The sequence below is a fragment of the Aristolochia californica genome, unplaced genomic scaffold (assembly GCF_029961685.1).
Source record: "Aristolochia californica isolate CCGP_79_NKW_82.1479 unplaced genomic scaffold, dmAriCali1.0.hap1 SCAF_7, whole genome shotgun sequence".
Taxonomy (NCBI): domain Eukaryota; kingdom Viridiplantae; phylum Streptophyta; class Magnoliopsida; order Piperales; family Aristolochiaceae; genus Aristolochia; species Aristolochia californica.
The window spans coordinates 2,699,335-2,719,188 of record NW_027182268.1 but is presented as its reverse complement, the minus strand read 5'-3'; the positions used below and the strand labels follow the sequence as shown (position 1 = coordinate 2,719,188).

At 39.4% G+C, this 19,854-nt stretch overlaps 2 protein-coding genes across 3 annotated transcripts; one reads left to right on the top strand and one right to left on the bottom strand.

The window, feature by feature from the left end:
* Nucleotides 1-38: 38 nt before the first annotated feature.
* LOC137937702 (uncharacterized) lies at nt 39-11,144 on the bottom strand. The gene is made up of 9 exons (XM_068782824.1): nt 10,577-11,144; nt 9,971-10,111; nt 9,341-9,718; nt 4,235-4,339; nt 3,521-3,661; nt 3,180-3,383; nt 2,966-3,058; nt 2,286-2,397; nt 39-604 (listed from the first exon to the last, which is right to left on the bottom strand). Exons 1-9 carry the CDS (start codon nt 11,051-11,053, stop codon nt 561-563), a joined length of 1,695 nt encoding a protein of 564 aa, XP_068638925.1. The 5' UTR covers nt 11,054-11,144; the 3' UTR covers nt 39-560.
* Nucleotides 11,145-14,147: 3,003 nt separating this feature from the next.
* LOC137937701 (FT-interacting protein 3-like) lies at nt 14,148-18,045 on the top strand. Of its 2 annotated transcripts, none has more exons than XM_068782822.1 (2): nt 14,148-14,362; nt 14,785-18,045. In XM_068782822.1, the coding sequence occupies exon 2, from the start codon at nt 15,449-15,451 to the stop codon at nt 17,768-17,770; it is 2,322 nt and encodes a 773-aa protein (XP_068638923.1). In that variant the 5' UTR covers nt 14,148-14,362; nt 14,785-15,448; the 3' UTR covers nt 17,771-18,045. The 2 variants fall into 2 exon arrangements, with proteins under 2 accessions (XP_068638923.1, XP_068638924.1); XM_068782823.1 differs by lacking the exon at nt 14,148-14,362 and adding an exon at nt 14,407-14,503.
* The last annotated feature ends 1,809 nt before the right edge of the window (nt 18,046-19,854 follow it).

The window sequence follows — 19,854 nt, the reverse complement described above, 5'->3', positions numbered from 1 at the left end:
TATAAAACTTTATCGCCCAGTTCACGAACCTGCCGCGACGACACCAAAAGATTGGCAGAATATGATGCCATCTCAGGCAGTAATCAGAGTTTATCAGAATCTTGAAATGAGCCTCCAGACAGCTCATACACGATTAATCTCATAAGAAAAAATAAATTAAGGAAAAGAAGAAAGAGAATACGTGCCATTAAACTTATTACTCATCAAGTCATCCCCAGGTTCAATGTCAACCATTTCTCAACCTAACTTAAACATAAGAGGATCATATTCCATGTTGAATCAACGAAGAGCCCCTCATTCTAATTTCACAAAGAAAACAACCTAGAGAAACAAAAAGACAGGATGAATTGCCAACATATTCACACTGCCGCTCTATCTGTGGATACAGGCAAACAAGGAGCTTTCGGTACAATACATTGATAGCTCTCTCTACAGCCTGCAGTTCAGGGAAATAAAAACAGGGCAAAGCCCAAAAATGGGATGATAAACCATTAAAAGACATGTTATCCATAATTTACAACCTCGCAAAGTAGAACAATGGGGTGAAGACCAAATCATGCTCAGTCCCCTTGAAGGCAGTAGAGCTGTCGAATATTCCCAGTAGCTGCATACGGTAGACAAAATAAGTTACCATCTTTCCATTTGCATAAGACCATATTGGTGGTTCAAATGTGGCAAAATGTCTGCTCATTGTTATCTCAAATTCTATTGCTAAGTCCAAGAAGATTGCATTTGCATGTTCTTATTTCAATTTTGTTAGTAAGTTAATTTTGGAAGACTTCAGACTTAATGTTGACAGTCACTGTTTTTTATATCAACTAAAGCCATATTCTGAGTTCAGAAAATGCATAAGAGTTGGATGGAATAATGACCATACAACTTCTGGAACTGAATCGAGTATGTAACTGTTTGGTGCTTTCTCACCCTATCTACCATAAGTACTAGCATTTCTATGCATAATGGATCATAGAATCATAAACTTCAATGAGAAGAAAAGCTAAAATGCTTACTACATGCCAATTCTTGCAACATCCTGACCATCACAGAGATATCAACACTTTCAAACAGTGGGCACTTAAAGCAAACTTTCTTATCATTGGGTCATGAGAGCTTAAAGGGGTAGTATTGTAATTTCAGTTTAAGGGTTTCTTTATTATATGCTAGCTTAGTCAGATCACTTAAAGAGTCTTTTTATTTACTTCATATATAGATGGGCTTTTATGGTTTTTAGCCCTTGTCTTGTGCTTAAGAAGAAGAGGGGTTGATCTCTGCCCTAATCCAACAAATTCAAATTACACAGGTTACTTTCCTGCCTCTCCCTTCAACTTCTTTCTTCTTCCAGCAGTAATCCCTTAATTCTATGCTTATGAACTGAGAAATATTTTTGACGGGATAAGATGCTCCAAAGACTTTTGTCTTTTGGCATTGTATTTAAGTTCAAGCATATTATTGCCAAGAGCCTTTCTTTGCCAGCACCTTGCAAATTACCCATGCTTAAGGACAAAGCATTAGCAGGTTCATGTTCAAAAGGAGGAACTCACCATATAAAAGAGTTTGTTCAAAAAGACACTCATGCTTGCGCCTTACAGACATTGCAAGGCAAACTGCTAGTAGGTTCATGTTCAAATAAAAAAGATAACAAGTGCACTTGGACTGAATAGGATCAGAAAAGACTTTCAAGACCCTATAAGATGTGTTTATATTGGAAGAGAAATTAGTTCTAAGTACATGTAGACGAGGGACTACCACCACCAAGTTAAAGCTGCCAAATTTGTCGATTGTTTTGCACACCTTTCTCTGATAATATGTTTAGGTAGGAATCTGCAAAACCTTGAGGATTTGGAGGATAAGGCAACCATATATGTGGACTCCCTTACTCTTGTGAGACTCAAACCTGAGACCTCACACTAGAAAACCCCCATTTGGCTCTTCGGTCATAGGTCCAGTCCACAAAACATGAACATAAAACAAAAATAAACAATCTCACCCTCTACACCAAGAATTAGAGTAAGGTAAATCACATGTGTGTAAATCATTTTCAGTTCCAAAGTTGATCATATAAAGGTTAGTAGGTGGACTGCTTCGGATAATTTGCGATAAGATCTTTTTTTTTCCTAATAATAATACACATTACGTTTCAACCATACTATTTGCGATAAGATCTTTTACACAGCTGACCATCTAAAACAATAATACACATTACGTTTCAACCATACTATTTGCCTCTGAGTGGACTAATTCAGAAAATATAAGAAGTAAATTGAAGTAGTGGAAAGTGATCTTACTGTAAAGCCAGTCTTTAAAGTAGACATGCAGAGCAGATGCTAATTCACGCTTCCTTGAATCCTCAAGTTGCACCTCCCTCAAAGCTTGTTTGAGGTCAATTGAAACATCTTGCTGGACCAGAGACAATTGCAAATCATAGCTCAATAGAATAGCAATGACAATTAAAAAAGTGCAAGGCTGTTGATCACCGCATGTTACTTGTTCTTTTCAAGGAGAATTAATTTATTAAAACAGAGAGCAGAGAATGACGTTATCATGCATCATGGCTCATTGATTAAAGCTACTGAAACATACAGAATCACTTTATTTGGGTGGTGCCTGGTTACATTGACTAAACTGAGAGGAAAGTGTTGCAAGGTTGTACTTAATCCCAAACACAACAATAACCAGTTCAGCAGGTTCCCTGTATTAAGTGTAAAAACTTTAAAGTTGCATGGCGAAAACTGCAAACCCAGAAGCCTGAATCTGTTATCGGGGAACAAGCTGAAAGATATTAAACATAGATAAGCTGTGTAAGCAACCAGCCTTTCACTGCATGTTGCCCAAAGAATGACAAATATTTAGTGTACTATCGCATGTTGGCAAAAGAAGGACATTTTTTGTACCATCCCCAATGACTACTATTATTAACCAGGTCATGAAACAGTTTATAGAAACAGGCCAAAGAATTTTCACCCACATTTTTCCTCTGGACCGTCATATAAGTTTCAGGAAGCAGAAACGGATTACATTTGGTAGACTTAGTTGATTCAGCTCCAAACCAGTTAGGTATCTGCACAATGGTGTATTGTAAAAAGCAAGTCAGGAATAACCGTCTTTAATTTCTAATGCAGACTATCATGGATAGGCATGTATTACAGTGTTCAAAAGACCCTACAAGGAATAAGCTTTACCAGAAAGTTTGTGAACTGATCAGGTTCAACACATGCTGCTGACTCAGCTTGAACATCAGAAACACCAGGCGAATGAGATAATGAATCATGTGGGTCAATCATCCCCAGAACCAGAGGTTTATCCCATTGATTGATCCCAGCATCCACACCAACTTGAGCCATGTGCTCCTCTAACTGTGAGTAAAATGTATTATATGGTGCCACCTGGTGATTAGAAAAAAAAGCTGTCTCTCAGTTTGCACGGCTACAAATCAAAAAGCACTAGCACATGCAAATTATATAATCAAATCAATAATTTGAGTTTCTTCTGTCTGTATAAAAAATTACCAAATTTTTCTCACCTGCAGCTTATGGTTATCCCCAAGAATCAGTGGTCGTTTATTAACACCCAAGAAGAACACACATTCACGACAGTTGGCAATGCAGATATGTTTTGTAGCAGTAATCACCTGTACTCTTTCACAGTGTTCCACTCTTACAGACTGCAGAAGCAAATGGAATTGCAGAGTTGTTCAGATGGACTCAAACTCTGGAAAGTTCTCGAGTCATTCTCTATGACAAACTAAGTGCTAAAATGATGATTTTTTTTTTGAAAGGTACTTTATTTGAGAAAGGTACTTGAACGCTGAAACTAAGGAACTTCCTAAAGCTTAAACAAGTTTGACAAATATCAACTTCACCGAAACAGGTCCAAGTGAATGCATGAAGGCAAGATTAGCAATGCATACAAGTAGCTACACAAAACCTAGTACAACAATAAACAGAAACAGCAGCCCTAGTAGGATGTAAAATGGCACAATTCAAACAGGAGTGAAGTCAGTAAAACTATTAAATTTCACTATCCAAGATAATGTTATGTGATCCAGCAATATTAGATCAGATCCAGTCAATGAGCAAAATGCATGTGTATGAGTGCACTGAAGGGAAGCATTAGAAAAACACTTGGATACCACGAAAACAAGAAGTAAATGAAAACCTAAAATGTTCATAGAAAGTAATATCTTAAGAGTCATGATTTATGTGTCTCCCTTCAATGAATAAGAAAAAAAAATTACCCGACCAATGGCTCCAAGAACAATGGTTGCATCAGAGCATCCATATACAGTAGCATATCTTAGAGGCGCCAGGATATAGATCACTGAATCATGGCAGTTTAAAACCTGTAAAAGTAAAATGATATGACTAGAGAACATCATATAAAGCAACAACACAAATAAAGCTTACAAATATACACAAACATAGTTGCAAGCACTATACACACAACACTCAGAAAGAATGAAGCAATCCAGATTGCCTATCACTTGTTATCTTGGTTCTCTCTTATCTGTAGAAAAACAAGTTATTCAAAATGTGAACTTGGTTTCCAAAGCCTATCCCAAAATGACTAGCCAACTTAAGAAACGTTTTTCCCAACTAATAATCTTAAGATCTTTGTACTCACTAATCTATGTAGGACTATTCCTTAACACTCCCCCTCACGTGTAGGCCCTCTTTTGTGGCTCTACAAGTGGATAATTTGGGTAGAGGCCCACATATGAATACCTGTTTTGATACCATGTGAAGTTGGGTTCTAAGACCTATTCCAAAATGACTAGCCAACTTAGGAAAAGAAATTCCCAACTAATAAGCTTAAGATCTTTGTACTCACTAATCTATGTGGGATTATTCCTTAACACAAAAGATACCTCATCTCAATTGATGAAACCTAGACAATCAATCATAACAGAAGTTTGCCATAGAAGAGCTCCCCAAGCTCTTGTAACACATGGAAGGAGATCTGAAATTTTATGAAACTGTGGACATGATGAAACATTCTAGAATGCACAAGGCCGTGACTGAGGTCTAGAAATTTAGAGCATTTTTTTTTCATTGCCAGTTTGTCAGAGAAGGTGAATCCTCATAGCATCAGAAACAGCCCATGGCTATACAAAGTCAGCAAGTAATACAAAAGCCAGTCAAAGTGTCAATTGGAGAATTACCATCCATAAGGGTTAAGTCATAACTTGGGGAGACAACAAGCCGAGTCGAGCTCAAACTCTAATCACCCAGCTCGAGCTTGAACTCGGGACTATATATGAGCTCGAACTCAGTTCGAGCAAAATTCTCAAGGCTCAAGTTCAGCTCAAGTTTGGAGCTCAGGCTCGGCTAGATGCAGAACCCGTGAAAGGCATTAAATGTGTCATCAAGTTGTTAGCCTTCTGAGAGGAATAAACCAAATTATGATGTTGTACGATCACGCTGCAGTCCTTGAAGAGACATGTGTCAACTTTTTAAGGTTGAAGATAACTCTTCAACACTAATACCAATTTTAACCTGAATGATTGCAATGGAAGAGGATGTGGAGGTGGCCAAAGAGGAAGAGGTCGTGGACTAGGTGGATGAAGAGGCAAAGGCCAAGAGTTTACATCATATACATTATGGCCAAACTGATCACATGCCTGAAAAATGTTGGGACAAACTCAGCGAATCAAGTCATACAGGAAACCAGTGGCCAGATCTTGCTTCTATCAATAAAAATGAACTCCAACTGTTTCAACAATTTATACAAACCTATGGGCTGCAACAATTCACATCTTCTTCGGCCAATGCTACACTTGCTTGCCAAGGATGTTATCTTGTTCTTTAGGCAAGTCTTCCTCTCAATCTTGGATCATTGTTTCAGGTGCAACGACTCACATGCCAGTAAGTCTATTCTTTTCAACTCTCTCCAAAACAGTCCTTCATTTAGTTTTGTCTCATTAGCTGATGGCTCCGAAGTTCTTATTAATCCATCCATGTCACTCTCTTCAGTCTTATATGTTCCTAAATTTCTTACTAATATTCTTTATGTAAGTCAACTCACAAACTTGCTTAGGTGGTCCATACCTTCTTTTCCATCTGTGTTTTCCAGGATTGACCAACGAAGAGGATGATTGGAGGATGGCATGAAAAGAATGGTCTGTATTATCTAACAGAAAGAATTGACCTTAGATAGAAGGCTTCACAAGTAGATCCAAACATATACTTATGGCATCAGAGACTTGATCATTCATCCTATGTCAAACTTCGTCAGCTATTTCTGTCTTTAGAGTCACATGGGTCTCTTGGGTGTGAAGCTTGTGAGCTCAGGAAGCATCATTGTAATATGTTCCCTAATCGGGTCAATAAAAGAAGTTTGAAACCTTTTGTCTTAGTTCATTCTAATACTGTGTCCAATTATCAATACTTTGTTACATTTGATGGTGACTATAGTAGGGTTACTTGGATTTTTCTACTGAAAGAGAGTTTAGAAGTATTGAATGTATTTAAACAATTTTAAGAATACATGAGCATTACATTCCAATCATTTTGTGTTGAAAAAGAAATCATTCATCACACATCATGTTCATGTACTCCTCAACAAAATGGAGTAGCTAAAAGAAAACATCTTTACTTAATTCATGTTGCACATGCCCCACTCTTTCAAATGAAAGTACCTAAAAGATTTTGGGAGGAGCCAATCCTAACTGCATGTTATCTAATCAATCAGATCCCTTTGAGTGCTCTAGATGGTCAGTCCCCTTTATCTCAATCAGATCCTTCATTGTCATTGATTCCTCTGCCTCCTCACATCTTTAGATGTATAGGTTTTGTTCAGTATTTCAAACAGATTAGATAAATTATCCCCACATATAGTGAAGTGTGTGTTCCTCGAATATTTCAGATTCCAAATAGGATACAAATGCTATGATCCAGTCACAAGAAAATGCACATCACCGCAAATGTTACATTCTTTGAGAGATTATCATATTTTTTTTATCAAGTCAAAGCGTCTATAGATGATCTCACATTCCTCTATGTCCATGCAATGCCTATTTTTAGGCGCATACGTCCTGCACTAAACATGAAGAAGCTGAGGTTCCTTGTAAGCCTTTCAAATATACAAAAGAAGGGGAAAAAACAACATTACCACCAGCACAACAGCTTGTGCAAGGTAATACAGATTATGCTCCCACACTTAATGTCCCTCCATTATCGTCCAACTCTTCTGCAGATCTTCCTCAGATCAATTTTCAGATTTAGATATTCTTATCACAAAAGCAAAGGTGTTCAGTCTTGCGCTAAGCGTCCTATTTCTTGTTTCCTTTAAAAATTATCCTCTAATTTTCATAATTTTGTGTCTTCCTTATCCTCCTGCGTTGTTCCTAACACATATGAGAAAGCTAAAGGTGATTGCAAGCGGGTGGATGTAATGGAGGAGAAAATGCGGGCTCTCCAGTCTAGTAGTTTATGGGAGTTGTATCAAGCTCCACCTGGTGTGACACCTTTAGGATGCAGATAGGTATTTAACATAAAGTATAATGCTGATGGCACAGTTGACAAATACAAGCCCAAGTTAGTTGCAAAAAGATATACCCAAACATATGGGATAGACTACTTTGACACTTTCTCAGTAGTGGCTAGGATGACTTCCATTTTGCATTTTGATATCTGTTGTAATTATTGTGCCTAGATTTTATATCAATCAGATATTAAAAATGTGTTTCTTAGTTGTGATCTTCAAGAAGAGGTGTACATGATGCAACCCTTGGGGTTTGTTGCTCGGAGGGTGGAGAGGAAAGTTTGTTGGTTGAAGAAAGCTAACTATGATCTCAAGCAAAGTACAGGAACTTAGTTTAAAAAATTCATTGAAGTTGTGATAGGCTTTTGTTTAAACGCAATCAATCAGATCATTCAGTCTTTGTGAGCAAGAGGCAATCAGGTGTTGTAATATTGATTGCTTATGCAGATGACTTAGTCATCTCTGGGAATGACATAGCTGGAATGGAAGAAACCAAAGTGTCATTCAAATAACACTTTTAGACCAAAGATCTGAGTAAACTAAAATATTTTTTGGGGATTGAAGTGGTTCACAACAAAGAGGGTATTGTATTGTCTCAAAGAAAATATATTACTGATTTGTTGATGCAAACAGGATTGTAAGGAGCAAAACCGATTGAAACTCCAATGGATATGAGCACTGATTTACATGATGAAGGAAATCCAAAGTTAAAAGACAAAACTCAGTCCCACAAGTTGGTTGCAAAATTACTATATACTATTGTTACTTGTCCAGATATAACCTATGTTGTTAGAGTTATCAGTTAGTTTATGGAGGAACCAAGAAAAGTTCATTACGAAACATTGGTTTGAAACTTAAAATATCTTAAAGGGCTCCTGGGAAGAGTTTAAGTTTTCGTTCACATAGGCAGAAGTTGGATGTAGTTGGCTATTCTAATGATAGCTAAGCCAATTCTAGGTTGGGCAGAAGATTCACAACAAAATTCATACGTTTGTAGGTGGCAACTTGGTGATTTAGAAGAGCAAGAAATAAATAATGGTGGACAGATCTAGTACTAAAGCAAAGTATAGAACAATGGCCCACACTACTTGTGGATCGATGTTGGTTAAAGGACTTACAACTAAGTTCAAGTTTGTACTCAACGAGCCCATGGAAATGTTCTGCGACAATTAAGCAGGAATCTTCATTGCAAGTAACTTTGTCTTCCATGAGAACCAAAAACATAGAGATTGACTGCCATTTTATAAGAGAAGCGGAGTTGTTTGAAAGTTTCTACCCCTTATGTAAGGTCTTCTGAACAACTGGGAGATGTCTTCACCAAATCTTTACCTAGAAAGGTGTTCCTTTTGCCATGTACAAAGTTAGGCTGATTAGACATATATGCTTTAGCTTGAGGGAGGGTAATGAGTGACGAAAAGTTAAGAAAGGGCAGTCTTGTAATTTTTTATTTAATTAGTTCAGCATTCTGTTTTATGTGTTAAATAGGGGTAGTTTAGGTAGATGACTTGAAGTGGTCTCATTGTCTTTATGTGACGAAGGGTATTTATGACTTTTACCATTACAGTATTTCAGATGGATGGGGTAGATTAATACCCTAATGCAGCAATTAAAAGAAACCGACACAGGTTGATTTCCTACTTCTCTCTCTCAACTTGTCTTCTTCAAGGTGTAAAATCTCAAGTCTACACCACCAAAAAACACCTTCATCAGAAAAGGAATCTTAAACTAAAAATACCAATGGTATTGCAGGCAGTAGCACCAACATGAATATGACATGATACCTGAAGTCAACCACTTTCGACAATATAAGCAATTAAGGCATCATTCAACACAACAGAAGGGTGCAATGATGAGTTCTCACCTTAACAGAGGACCCTTTAATTTCAGAGGCATTCTTTGTAACAAAAGTCTTTGAGATTCCCTCCACAAATGTAGTCTGGCTCCTAATTTGGCTCTTTGGCTGACCAATGGAAGCATCGGCCATGGTCACATCCACATCAGATCCATCAACAGGGCCATTGTCTTTTGTTGCTGTTTTCTCCACAGTTTGCTCCAAAGAGACAGAAATATTTTGTAGGATCCATTCATGTATTTGTGTAGCAGGAACAGGAACTGCTGGCATGTCTGGATCTGAATTTGCAAAAAAGGATGCAGCTTGACCCAGAGGAATTCTTTCAGATCCCTTTTCACCAAACTGGATGAGAACTCCTAGATGCTCAAACCTTTCTAGAGTCAAAACCTACAGAGAGCCCAAAGCTTCAGGGACTCAAATAACCCCAAGGAAAAACCTTTCATGATGTAAATAAATAAACACAAAAAGTGGGACTCGAGAATGTATTAGGCTTAAATATAGGCATGTACAATAAAAAATAACACAAGAAACCAAAAGAACAAAATCGAGCTTGCTGAGCTAATATCAAAATGAAAGAGAAAAATATCAGCTATTCACCATTTAAACCAAGAGATAATGGGGGAAAAAAGAAACACAAACCAGAGATTCCTCATCCTCACTTTCTGCAGGTTCTGCCAGTAAAGCAAGTATGTTACCCAGGTGTTTCTGTAAATAGGACAACTGATGAGCCTCTTCATCAGCTTGAGATGGCATAAACCGACGGCTATTGCTTCGCACAAGCTGCAGACCAACACTATAATCATTTTCGTATTTACTACAAGCATGTGACAAGCTAGCTCTCATATTATGGAACCATATGATTATCGACCCCGAATCTCTCTGTCCACTCATTATCATATCAAAATCAAAGTTTAATAGGAGGAATGTAACAAAAATTAGACATTTTTCTTTGGAGAACAGAGAGAAGCAAAAGAATAACCACTAGTTTACAACAGCTGTATTAAGGTAATTCTTTTCCGTATCAACAACCTCTGATGTTATCCGGTTCCATTTTACGATTTTTTGGAGATGTTATCGGTAATGCATTTCTAAAGCAACACCCACCCTCTTTTTAATCTCAAAAAATTATTCAACCGCTTGGACCACATTATGGATCGTTTCAACAATAATACAACTACTCGAGCCAAATTAGTTCTAAACAACAGAAAATAAAACAAAGACACACAAACCAAAATACCATAATACCTGTAAAGGCGAGAGCGCGGAAAGATATCCATCAAAGGCGGAAGTGGAAGGCCAAACATCAGCGACGGCAACAGCGTCCTTGTGCGACCGGGGGAGAAGTCTCTTATAAGACTGAATGTAAAGAAATAAAATCAGATCATTAATATCAGCACCAACGGCATCGATATCCTCGGGACCGGCAGTAACAAGGGGATCGGTATCAGACGGAAGAACAGCGGCCAAGGTGTCAAGGACGAGGCGCGCGTTCTCGAGAGAAATCTGAAGGGTATCAGAAATGGTAGGCGAGTCAATGCGAGGGGAAGATGGGGAATTTTTTATGAGTTTCTCTTTGAGTGTGGCCAGGGTGGCTGTCCCATCGGGGAAGATGAGCTTAGAGATGGGAATAAGGCCATACTCGAAAGGCTCGCGCCTCGCACGGAGGAAAACGGGTTCCCTCCGGGAGGAAGAGGAGGTCGAGGTTTCGATTCCGTCGTCCATTACGAGCAGAGGGAGAAAAGGAGACACTGATCGGACTTGGGAGAAGAATGGACGGAAAGGGAGATAAAGAAAAGTGGATCTCGGAAAAAAGGTCACGGAGCAGGAACAGAAACTGGAACTCGAACTGGACCTACCTTTCCTAAAAGAAGAAGGTCCAGATTTTTGAGACTTCGTGGGCCGATTTCAAAGGTTTCTGTTTCCGCACGCGATCGATGGTTCGGCCTTTAGGCCTTTACTATCATTTATTTGTTGACTGCTTAAAGAAGCTTTTGGACAGCGATTACTATCAAATGTGATACTTGTCGACTTCCCCAATAAAAATAAAGCACAAAGGAAGTCTATATGGCCTTCAATTTATTGCAGGTCATCAATGTGAAAATATTTTTAAAATTATAATATTTTTATTATATTTTTTTATTTTCTTTAACTTGACATCTAATAATACCCTTCTATAAAATTGTAAGAAAATTATTTTATTTCATTTTTATTAGTATATTTTAATAAAATACAAAAAAATATTTTTTTTTGCGAGTAAATTTTTTAAAGAAAATAAATCGGATGTTGCATTGGTGAGGAAAATACCTAAAAAGAATGACATTTTTTAAGAATGCTATATTTCATGAACATTTACCGTGGAGGTGTTTGTTTGGATGTGCTTACATGATGGAGCTCAAAATTTGTTAATCTTTAAAACTGCTATGGACTTTAGAAAAGTTTCTGTTCGTTTGTGTGATATTGATTATGAGTATGTTAATTGCCCTTGTGATGATAAACGGGAGCTTATTAGTCACATAATTAAATGCTTGGAAATATCTTACAATACTACTCTTCGCCTTTTTAATTAAATTATGTAACAATAAATTGGTATTTTAATGATGTTTATATTGCATATGTTAAGTTACAGGAGTGGATAAACAGTTAGTATCATTATATTAAAGAAATGACTAAATTTTTTAAATATTGAGAGTAGTGTAATGGTATAGTTTGGGTTAAGTATTTATGTATTCAACTCCTAACAGGTCGATTTTTTGGATAATATTGGTTAGGTGCACAACATCTGGTATCAGAGCAAGAGTTACGTCCTGACTTCGAGTCCCCGCAGCGTTGGAGGTGTCGTCTCCTTGATTTGGCAAACCCCAATCCTGGGATGAAGGGATAGTGGGACCTATCGCTACGACTAGTGAGCCGTTGTGGTCGCGGTTCAAGTGGGGCGGGGTGTGATGTTATGGTCTGGGTTAAGTACTTATGTCTTCTGCTCCTAACAGGCCGATCTTTTGGATAATATTAACAAGCCAAAGAGCGGTGATATTGTAGAGTCTCACATTTGAAATGTTTGATTTTTTGTTATCTATATTATGAATAGTTTCAATTTTAGACGATCCACTTAGGCAATAAAAAGGATTCCCTAACTCCATATTCCTAGGTCTTTTTGAACGATTGAAGTACTCTAAAAACTTGCATCACTAGTGATGATTGGACTTCATCTTCAAACTCTACAAAAGGCAATACCTGATTTTCTTCAATTATTTTTACTTGCTGAATCTTGGACTTTGTTGGAATAGCATTTTAAGCATAAAATTGGTACTTTGATGAGGCAACTTTACAGGATTTCTACAAACCCCATTTTTTTACTTCACTTTTCATCTTAATTTTCTCCACATTTCACCTGAGGTTCAACAATTCTTTACTTTGGGTTTTGGGATCACATGCAATTGCTGGAGAGATCTCACGTGGATTCTTGTAGGTAGATGGTTTAATAACCGCTGCCTTGGTCATTAATGGAGACGAGGTCGGATGTTGGTAGAAGTGCCTTGATTCCTCTGGATAGGTCACGAGAGGGAAGATGAAGCTCATCGGTTCGAGAGATCTTCTTAAATCCAACTTTCGGAAAGGTAATTTGTTATCTTTTGAACTTTTGTTCTTATCTTGTTCTACGACCGAGTCACTGTTCTTCCATCCAGAAAAAGAGTACTCACACAGAGATACGATCAAGACGGAAGCCAGAAAAGGAAAAGCTGTTAAATTTTCAGGAAAAAGCAGAAAGGAAGCAAGCGAGATTCGGGAAGGAAGAAAAAGAGGACGAGTTACCTAACCAACAACCTCTAAACGCCAGAGAGCCAGAACATTGCCTACAGAACAAAACCTACGCACTTTCTTCGTCGTCTTCATTATTTGTTGCCTCTGCTCTCTTTATTCGCCAATCCCGTCTATTTCCAGAAGAAAAAAAAACATAAGATCCCGATCGAAGAAATGGGCAAATTCATCCGTAAACAAAAAACGGCCGCAACCATTGTCTATGAAGCGAAATAATTGACAATTGATAACTACAATGTATAAATTTTCAAAAGAACGTAGGCGGTTGAAATCTCCATTCTCTACAGGTTTATCAATCGAAACTAGTGCGTGCTTTTCACTCAGGCGGCCACTCTCCCCTCACCGGTGTGCAGCAGAACTTCCCATAACTATTTACCGCATCGCCCATGAAAGCGAAGAGAGCGAGCCTCCGACAGTGGCCAATGCCTAGAACAATAAACGCAAGATGCGTTCCTAAGAAGAAGCGAGCGTGAGAACCTGGATTCCTGCATCAGAGTAGACTCAAAAGAGAGAGTGGCAGAGATAGATGGGGCACGGTTGCTCTTTTTCTAGCGCCGACAAAAAATACAGCTGGATCCCGCCCTCACCTCTCCCTGGCGGCCACAGAGGCTAACCACCATTCTCACCCTGCAGCAGCGCGCATAATCACAATTATCGTGCGAGACAATTTAATGAAATTTTCATTCTTACAACTCGTGGATCGCGTTTCTTTATATTTCTCCCATCTCGCTCAGACGTCTCAGGTGGTCCTTTCCTGTTTTTTGTCTTATAACTCAGGAGCGGAGTCGGCCGAAAGGTCATTAACGCGAGAAAAATTCAAAATATCACGAAACACGATTGATGCCTGTGAGATAGTTGTCACGGGCCACGCGGCCGGATTTCCTCGAGTTTTCTTATTTTTTAAATTAAGACAACCGGTTTCCACACGTGCGAGGCCCGACCACTGTCTTCCGACTTGTGCCTCGGGTTCTCTGTAAAAGAGAAAAGGTGTATCCCCCTCTGCATCTCTGCATCTTCTGGTTTCAGATCTCGAAGCGCTTCTCTTTTCCTTTTCCTTATTTGTATATTTTCATTTTTCCTCCGGATTCAACCTCTCGGGAGGGGAAAAACTGGCGAAGAAACAAGAAAAAACCGAGTAAGGCAATACTCCGTTGCTTCATCTTCAGGACCTGGATCAAAGATCTAGGCTTTCCGTAGTACTTTCGCTGCTTCCAGGTTCGGATTTTACGGCCTTCAAAGTTGTTGGTATAAGTTTGCTTTTCACTTCAATGCTTGGGAGTTCCTGCCATTTTCCCTCTGCTATAGCATTCTTGTGCTTCCGAAGCCTTTGAAACTGTGGAAAGATTTTGGAAGTCGGTAAATTTGTTAATCAAGCTTCTACCTATGGCGTGATTATGTTGCGTTCTTGACTCACCGTGGCTACTCTGAAACTTCTAAACGGACTCTTTCATGCTTTTAAACGCTGTGGAAGTTGTTTTAAAATTCTTTCACTTTCTATTTTGTTGTTGTGTATGTCTTTGAAAGCCAGAAAAACGTCTTCAGTTTCTTATGAACTACAAAAAGTTTCAGGATTCTTGATTTATTTGCTTATGGTTTGGAAGATTTTTCTAACCAGTGCCGTTTGCCGTTTCTTTCAGATACTTGTTCGTGTTCGTATCGAGGACTCTCGGTGAAAGCTGCGTTCCCTGTCTTCTCTCGTCCAGAGAAGATCGTGGAAACTTTATTGTTTACTCGTTCTTTGTGCTTTTTGGTTGAAGGAAGTTCTTAGCCTGAACTACCATTTGATGCCGGGAAATTCTTTTTTCTCTTCCTACTTGTTTTCGTTGATTCTCACAACACTTGTGTTCCATCGACCGAGAAGTTCCCGAGAGTTACTTTCCTCTTGATGGAATAAAATATTTAGTCATTTACGATTCAAGTTCTTTGCTGGCATTTAATTTCGCTTCTCGAGTGTTGGTGGTTCAAGGTTCGAGTGAAGTGGCTTTCTATTCATCACCGTGCTCTAGGATCTTCTAAACCTTCTGATGTCTCTTGATCCGCCATCATGTGTGTGAAGTGTTACCTTACTTCCTACTTCCGCGGTACCTTGACTGTTTTTATCCCTCCGCTCATCGGGGAGTCCATATATTCCCTGGTTTGAAATTCCAACGGTTCTCTAAATCGTGATTCGGAACTCAGGGGATAGACGATTTCCTGTTTTTAGGTTTTTGAAGCTTTTCAACATCACAATTCAATTGCTCCATCAATTTCCCCTTGTCCAACTGTCTCAACACATCCCTCACCATTTAGCTTCTAAGAAAAATGCAGCGTCCTCTTCCACCGGAGGAGTACCGTTTGAAAGAGACCTCACCCCACCTTGGTGGTGGTGGAGTCGCTGGAGACAAGCTTACCAGCACATATGACCTTGTTGAGCAGATGCATTACCTTTATGTGCGTGTGGTAAAAGCCAGGGACCTCCCTGCGAAAGACTTGACTGGAAGCTGTGATCCCTTTGTAGAAGTAAAGCTTGGTAATTACAAAGGCACTACCCGATATTTTGAAAAGAAGACTAATCCTGAGTGGAATCAGGTCTTTGCCTTCTCTAAGGACAGACTCCAGTCGTCCATGATTGAAGTCATGGTGAAGGATAAGGACTTGGTGAAGGATGATATTATAGGTCGTGTGATCTTTGATCTGAATGAAGTGCCAAAACGGGTGCCTCCTGACAGCCCTCTAGCCCCCCAGTGGTATAGATTGGAAGACAGAAAAGGAGATAAGGTTAAAGGAGAGCTGATGTTGGCTGTTTGGATGGGCACCCAGGCTGATGAAGCATTTCCGGAAGCATGGCATGCAGATGCTGCAGCAGTTCACGGTGAAGGTCTTGCTAATATCCGATCAAAGGTATATCTCTCCCCAAAGCTTTGGTATGTAAGAGTTAATGTTATTGAAGCTCAGGACTTGCAACCTAGTGATAAAGGAAGATATCCAGAAGTTTTTGTCAAGGGCATCCTTGGGAATCAAGCCTTACGAACTAGAATTTCTCCTAGTAGAAATACGAATCCCATGTGGAATGAGGATTTCATGTTTGTGGTTGCTGAACCATTTGAAGAGCATTTGATATTGAGTGTGGAGGATAGGGTCGGACCAAACAAAGATGAAGTTTTGGGTAAATGTGTGATTCCCCTGCAGAATGTGGAGAGGAGGTTGGATTATAAGCCTGTGAATACAAGGTGGTACAATCTTGAGAAGCATATTGTTGTGGAAGGAGAGAAGAAGAAGGATACCAAGTTTGCAAGCAGAATTCATTTGAGGATCTGTTTGGATGGTGGATACCATGTGTTGGATGAGTCAACCCACTATAGTAGTGATCTTCGGCCTACTGCAAAGCAGCTGTGGAAGCCCAGTATTGGGGTTCTGGAATTAGGTATTTTGAATGCACAGGGACTGTTGCCGATGAAGACGAAAGATGGGCGGGGCACCACAGATGCCTACTGTGTTGCCAAATATGGGCAGAAATGGGTCCGGACGAGGACAATCATTGATAACTTCATGCCTAAGTGGAATGAGCAATACACTTGGGAGGTTTTTGATCCATGTACTGTTATCACAATTGGGGTGTTTGATAATTGCCATTTACAGGGCGACAAGGCATCAGGGGCAAAGGATGCCAGGATCGGAAAGGTGAGGATTCGACTTTCAACACTTGAAGCTGATAGGGTCTATACCCACTCATATCCGCTTTTGGTTTTGCATCCGTCTGGGGTTAAGAAAATGGGGGAGCTCCAGCTGGCTGTGAGGTTTACATGTTCATCTTTGGTTAATATGATGCATATATATTCGCAGCCATTGCTTCCCAAAATGCATTACCTTCATCCTTTATCTGTTACTCAGCTCGATAGTTTGAGGCACCAGGCAACTCAGATAGTGTCCATGAGGTTGAGCAGAGCAGAGCCACCACTAAGGAAAGAGGTTGTGGATTATATGTTGGATATGGATTCCCATATCTGGAGTATGCGAAGAAGCAAAGCTAATTTTTTCAGAATTATGAGTGTGTTGAGTGGTTTAATTGCAGTAGGGAGATGGTTTGACCAAATTTGCCATTGGAAGAACTCTTTGACGACCATTCTGATTCACATTCTCTTTTTGATTCTGGTTTTGTATCCAGAATTGATTCTACCTACAATTTTTCTCTATCTCTTTTTGATTGGAATCTGGTACTTCCGGTGGAGATCTAGGCAACCTCCTTACATGGATGCGCGACTTTCTCATGCAGAAACTGTTCATCCTGATGAACTAGACGAGGAGTTTGACACTTTCCCAACATCTCGCCCCTCTGACATTGTTAGAATGAGATATGATCGATTGAGGAGTGTAGCTGGGAGGATACAAACTGTTGTTGGTGACTTGGCAACCCAGGGGGAGAGGTTGCAGAATCTGCTAAGCTGGCGGGACCCTAGGGCCACAGCCCTCTTTGTGACATTTTGCTTGATTGCTGCTATTGTTCTATATGTGACACCTTTTAGCGTGGTGGCTCTGCTCACAGGCTTCTATCTTTTGCGGCATCCAAGATTCCGGCACAAACTTCCGTCGGCTCCACTGAATTTCTTTAGAAGGCTGCCTGCCAGAACAGATAGCTTGTTGTGAGGGGTCCGGTTGTGGTTATGCGATGGCTTTGTGGTTTGCCAGTTACAGAAGTTGCATCAAGAGGATGAACCGACGGATTGGTTTCAATATTTTAATTGGCTCAGAGTTTTGGGCAACTTATCTGATGTATAATTTGTTTTCATCTCTGTCTTGGGCAGATTCCTGCTTCCATTTATCCTTGTGTTTCTTTTTTCCTTGTTATGTGATCAATCAATGTAAGTCGATTGTAAATTTTGATTGGAGTCTGGTATTTGAATGATTTACATGATTTTGTAGAGGAAGGGTGGATTCAGTTTTGAAATGGTGCTCAAGAGTGCGAGTTGCTGATGTAGTTCTCTTCATTGTGATCCTTGTGTCTGCTCGACTGCAACTATTCATCTTATTAAAAACGTGGTAGGCGACAAATACATTCCAAATTAGAGCTTTGATTTTTTAATTGTACCCACTTATGTAAGGATAACGACGTTGTTATGTGGAGCAATCGCTTACGATATCTGATTGGGAATTTGGATTAGAATCACAGAGTCGCAGGAAGCACACCAAAACACCAATGAGTATATTGTATTTGGTTTCTTACCAGAAACCAAAAAAGTCTAATCTTGCGGCCAACGTGTCCATGGGATGTATGATTATATATTCAGGGCTTTTAGCTTTCTTCTGACGGAGGCGACAGAAATGTCGATGCATCCTGCACCAATCTCTGGTATGGGTTGTCTCTCTGTTGTACTCCTCTGTCATCTATGATAGAGACAAAAAGATAGAACAGAACATTATTAAAGGATGCGTATGCTCAAGGATAACTCTCCATTAATGTAAATAAGAAAAGATTTTCTTTCTCTATACGGTGTCAGAGCAAGCACGGGTCACACCCACGTCTTCTCCCTGTGATCTATCCTTTTTCTCCTTCATCTAATTGCCGACAATTCGTTTTCCCGTCCCTGAAAACCCAGAGCCGCTTCTTCCTCCTACTCGCTCGCTAGATTCTGTCCGTCATCCCTTTTCTTTCCCCCACCCTCCGCCTGCCACCGGCTGCAGCTGCCGTCTATTTTCGCCACCATCACCGAGGGTCAGCCGTCCCGCAGCTGGAACCATTTCCCCCCCCCCCCCCCGTCATCTCGAAGCACCGCCGTCATCGTCACCGTCGTCCAAGACTGCGCTCCCCCTTCTCCCTCATATGTCTCGACCTTCGATTAATCAAAACCTTCTGATTAATCAACGGAAAGGGTGCCCGCGCGCATGTGCACTTCGAGAAAAACAAGACTGCACGTTCAACTTGATTTACGAATTACAACATATTTATCACGATAGTCTTCCGATTCGTCAATAAAAACTCATTCTTTCGTTGTCATGACGTTTACCCCGGATCCACCTCAAATGTTATTGGTGGTATCGTGCACAATGACACATTGTTCTACAATGTTTATGTTCCGTTATATGCATCCACTATTCTCACTTTTACCCGCTCCTCTCCCAACTCTTCAATGGCAGCATCTTGCAACCCCCATTTCTGCTATTGATTTTACTTATTCCTTATAGTGATATATTGTTAAGTTGTAGAGTTTAATTAACTCTTTATATTTGTTATTAGGGTTTAATTATCATCGGAGAAAGATCTTGAGTTACAGCCCGAGAGAAGTTAGAGAAAAATACGTGATTATGTATAATTTCTCTTTTAAAATATTTCATCTTCATAGTTACAGTGGCGGAAAACAGGATGTACCTATAAAAATCTTCTTGTATTTTTGAGTGTATTTTTTCTTTTGAGATTATTATTATTATTTTTGTTAATTTGAAATTAGGATGTCTAATTTCTAACACATGTTACAAAAATTCAAATTGCCAAACTTTGAAGCCTTTATTAGTAAGTTGTTGCTCTTCAAAAATTGTAAGTGACCTACTATTGTGTTAAAAAAAAAAAAAAGGATTTAATATATACTTTTTCAGAATTTTGGGTTAAATTTGGCCTATTTTTTAAATGACAAAATGTAGTCTTCCTCTCTCTTGGACTGTCTCCTTCACTCCATCAATATCCTAATATATAGAATCCTAAAAGCCAACAAGTCTTTCTCCTCTTCTCAAAGCCT

Excerpts from the sequence above, each read along its gene's own strand:
- LOC137937702 (XM_068782824.1), bottom strand. The coding sequence starts at position 11,053 with ATGGACGACGGAATCGAAACCTCGACCTCCTCTTCCTCCCGGAGGGAA. Across the intron at positions 4,340-9,340 it reads TTAAAGGGTCCTCTGTTAAG|GTTTTAAACTGCCATGATTC; the intron begins GTGAGAACTCAT and ends TTACTTTTACAG. Across the intron at positions 3,384-3,520 it reads GGGATAACCATAAGCTGCAG|GTGGCACCATATAATACATT; the intron begins GTGAGAAAAATT and ends TCTAATCACCAG.
- LOC137937701 (XM_068782822.1), top strand. The coding sequence starts at position 15,449 with ATGCAGCGTCCTCTTCCACCGGAGGAGTACCGTTTGAAAGAGACCTCA.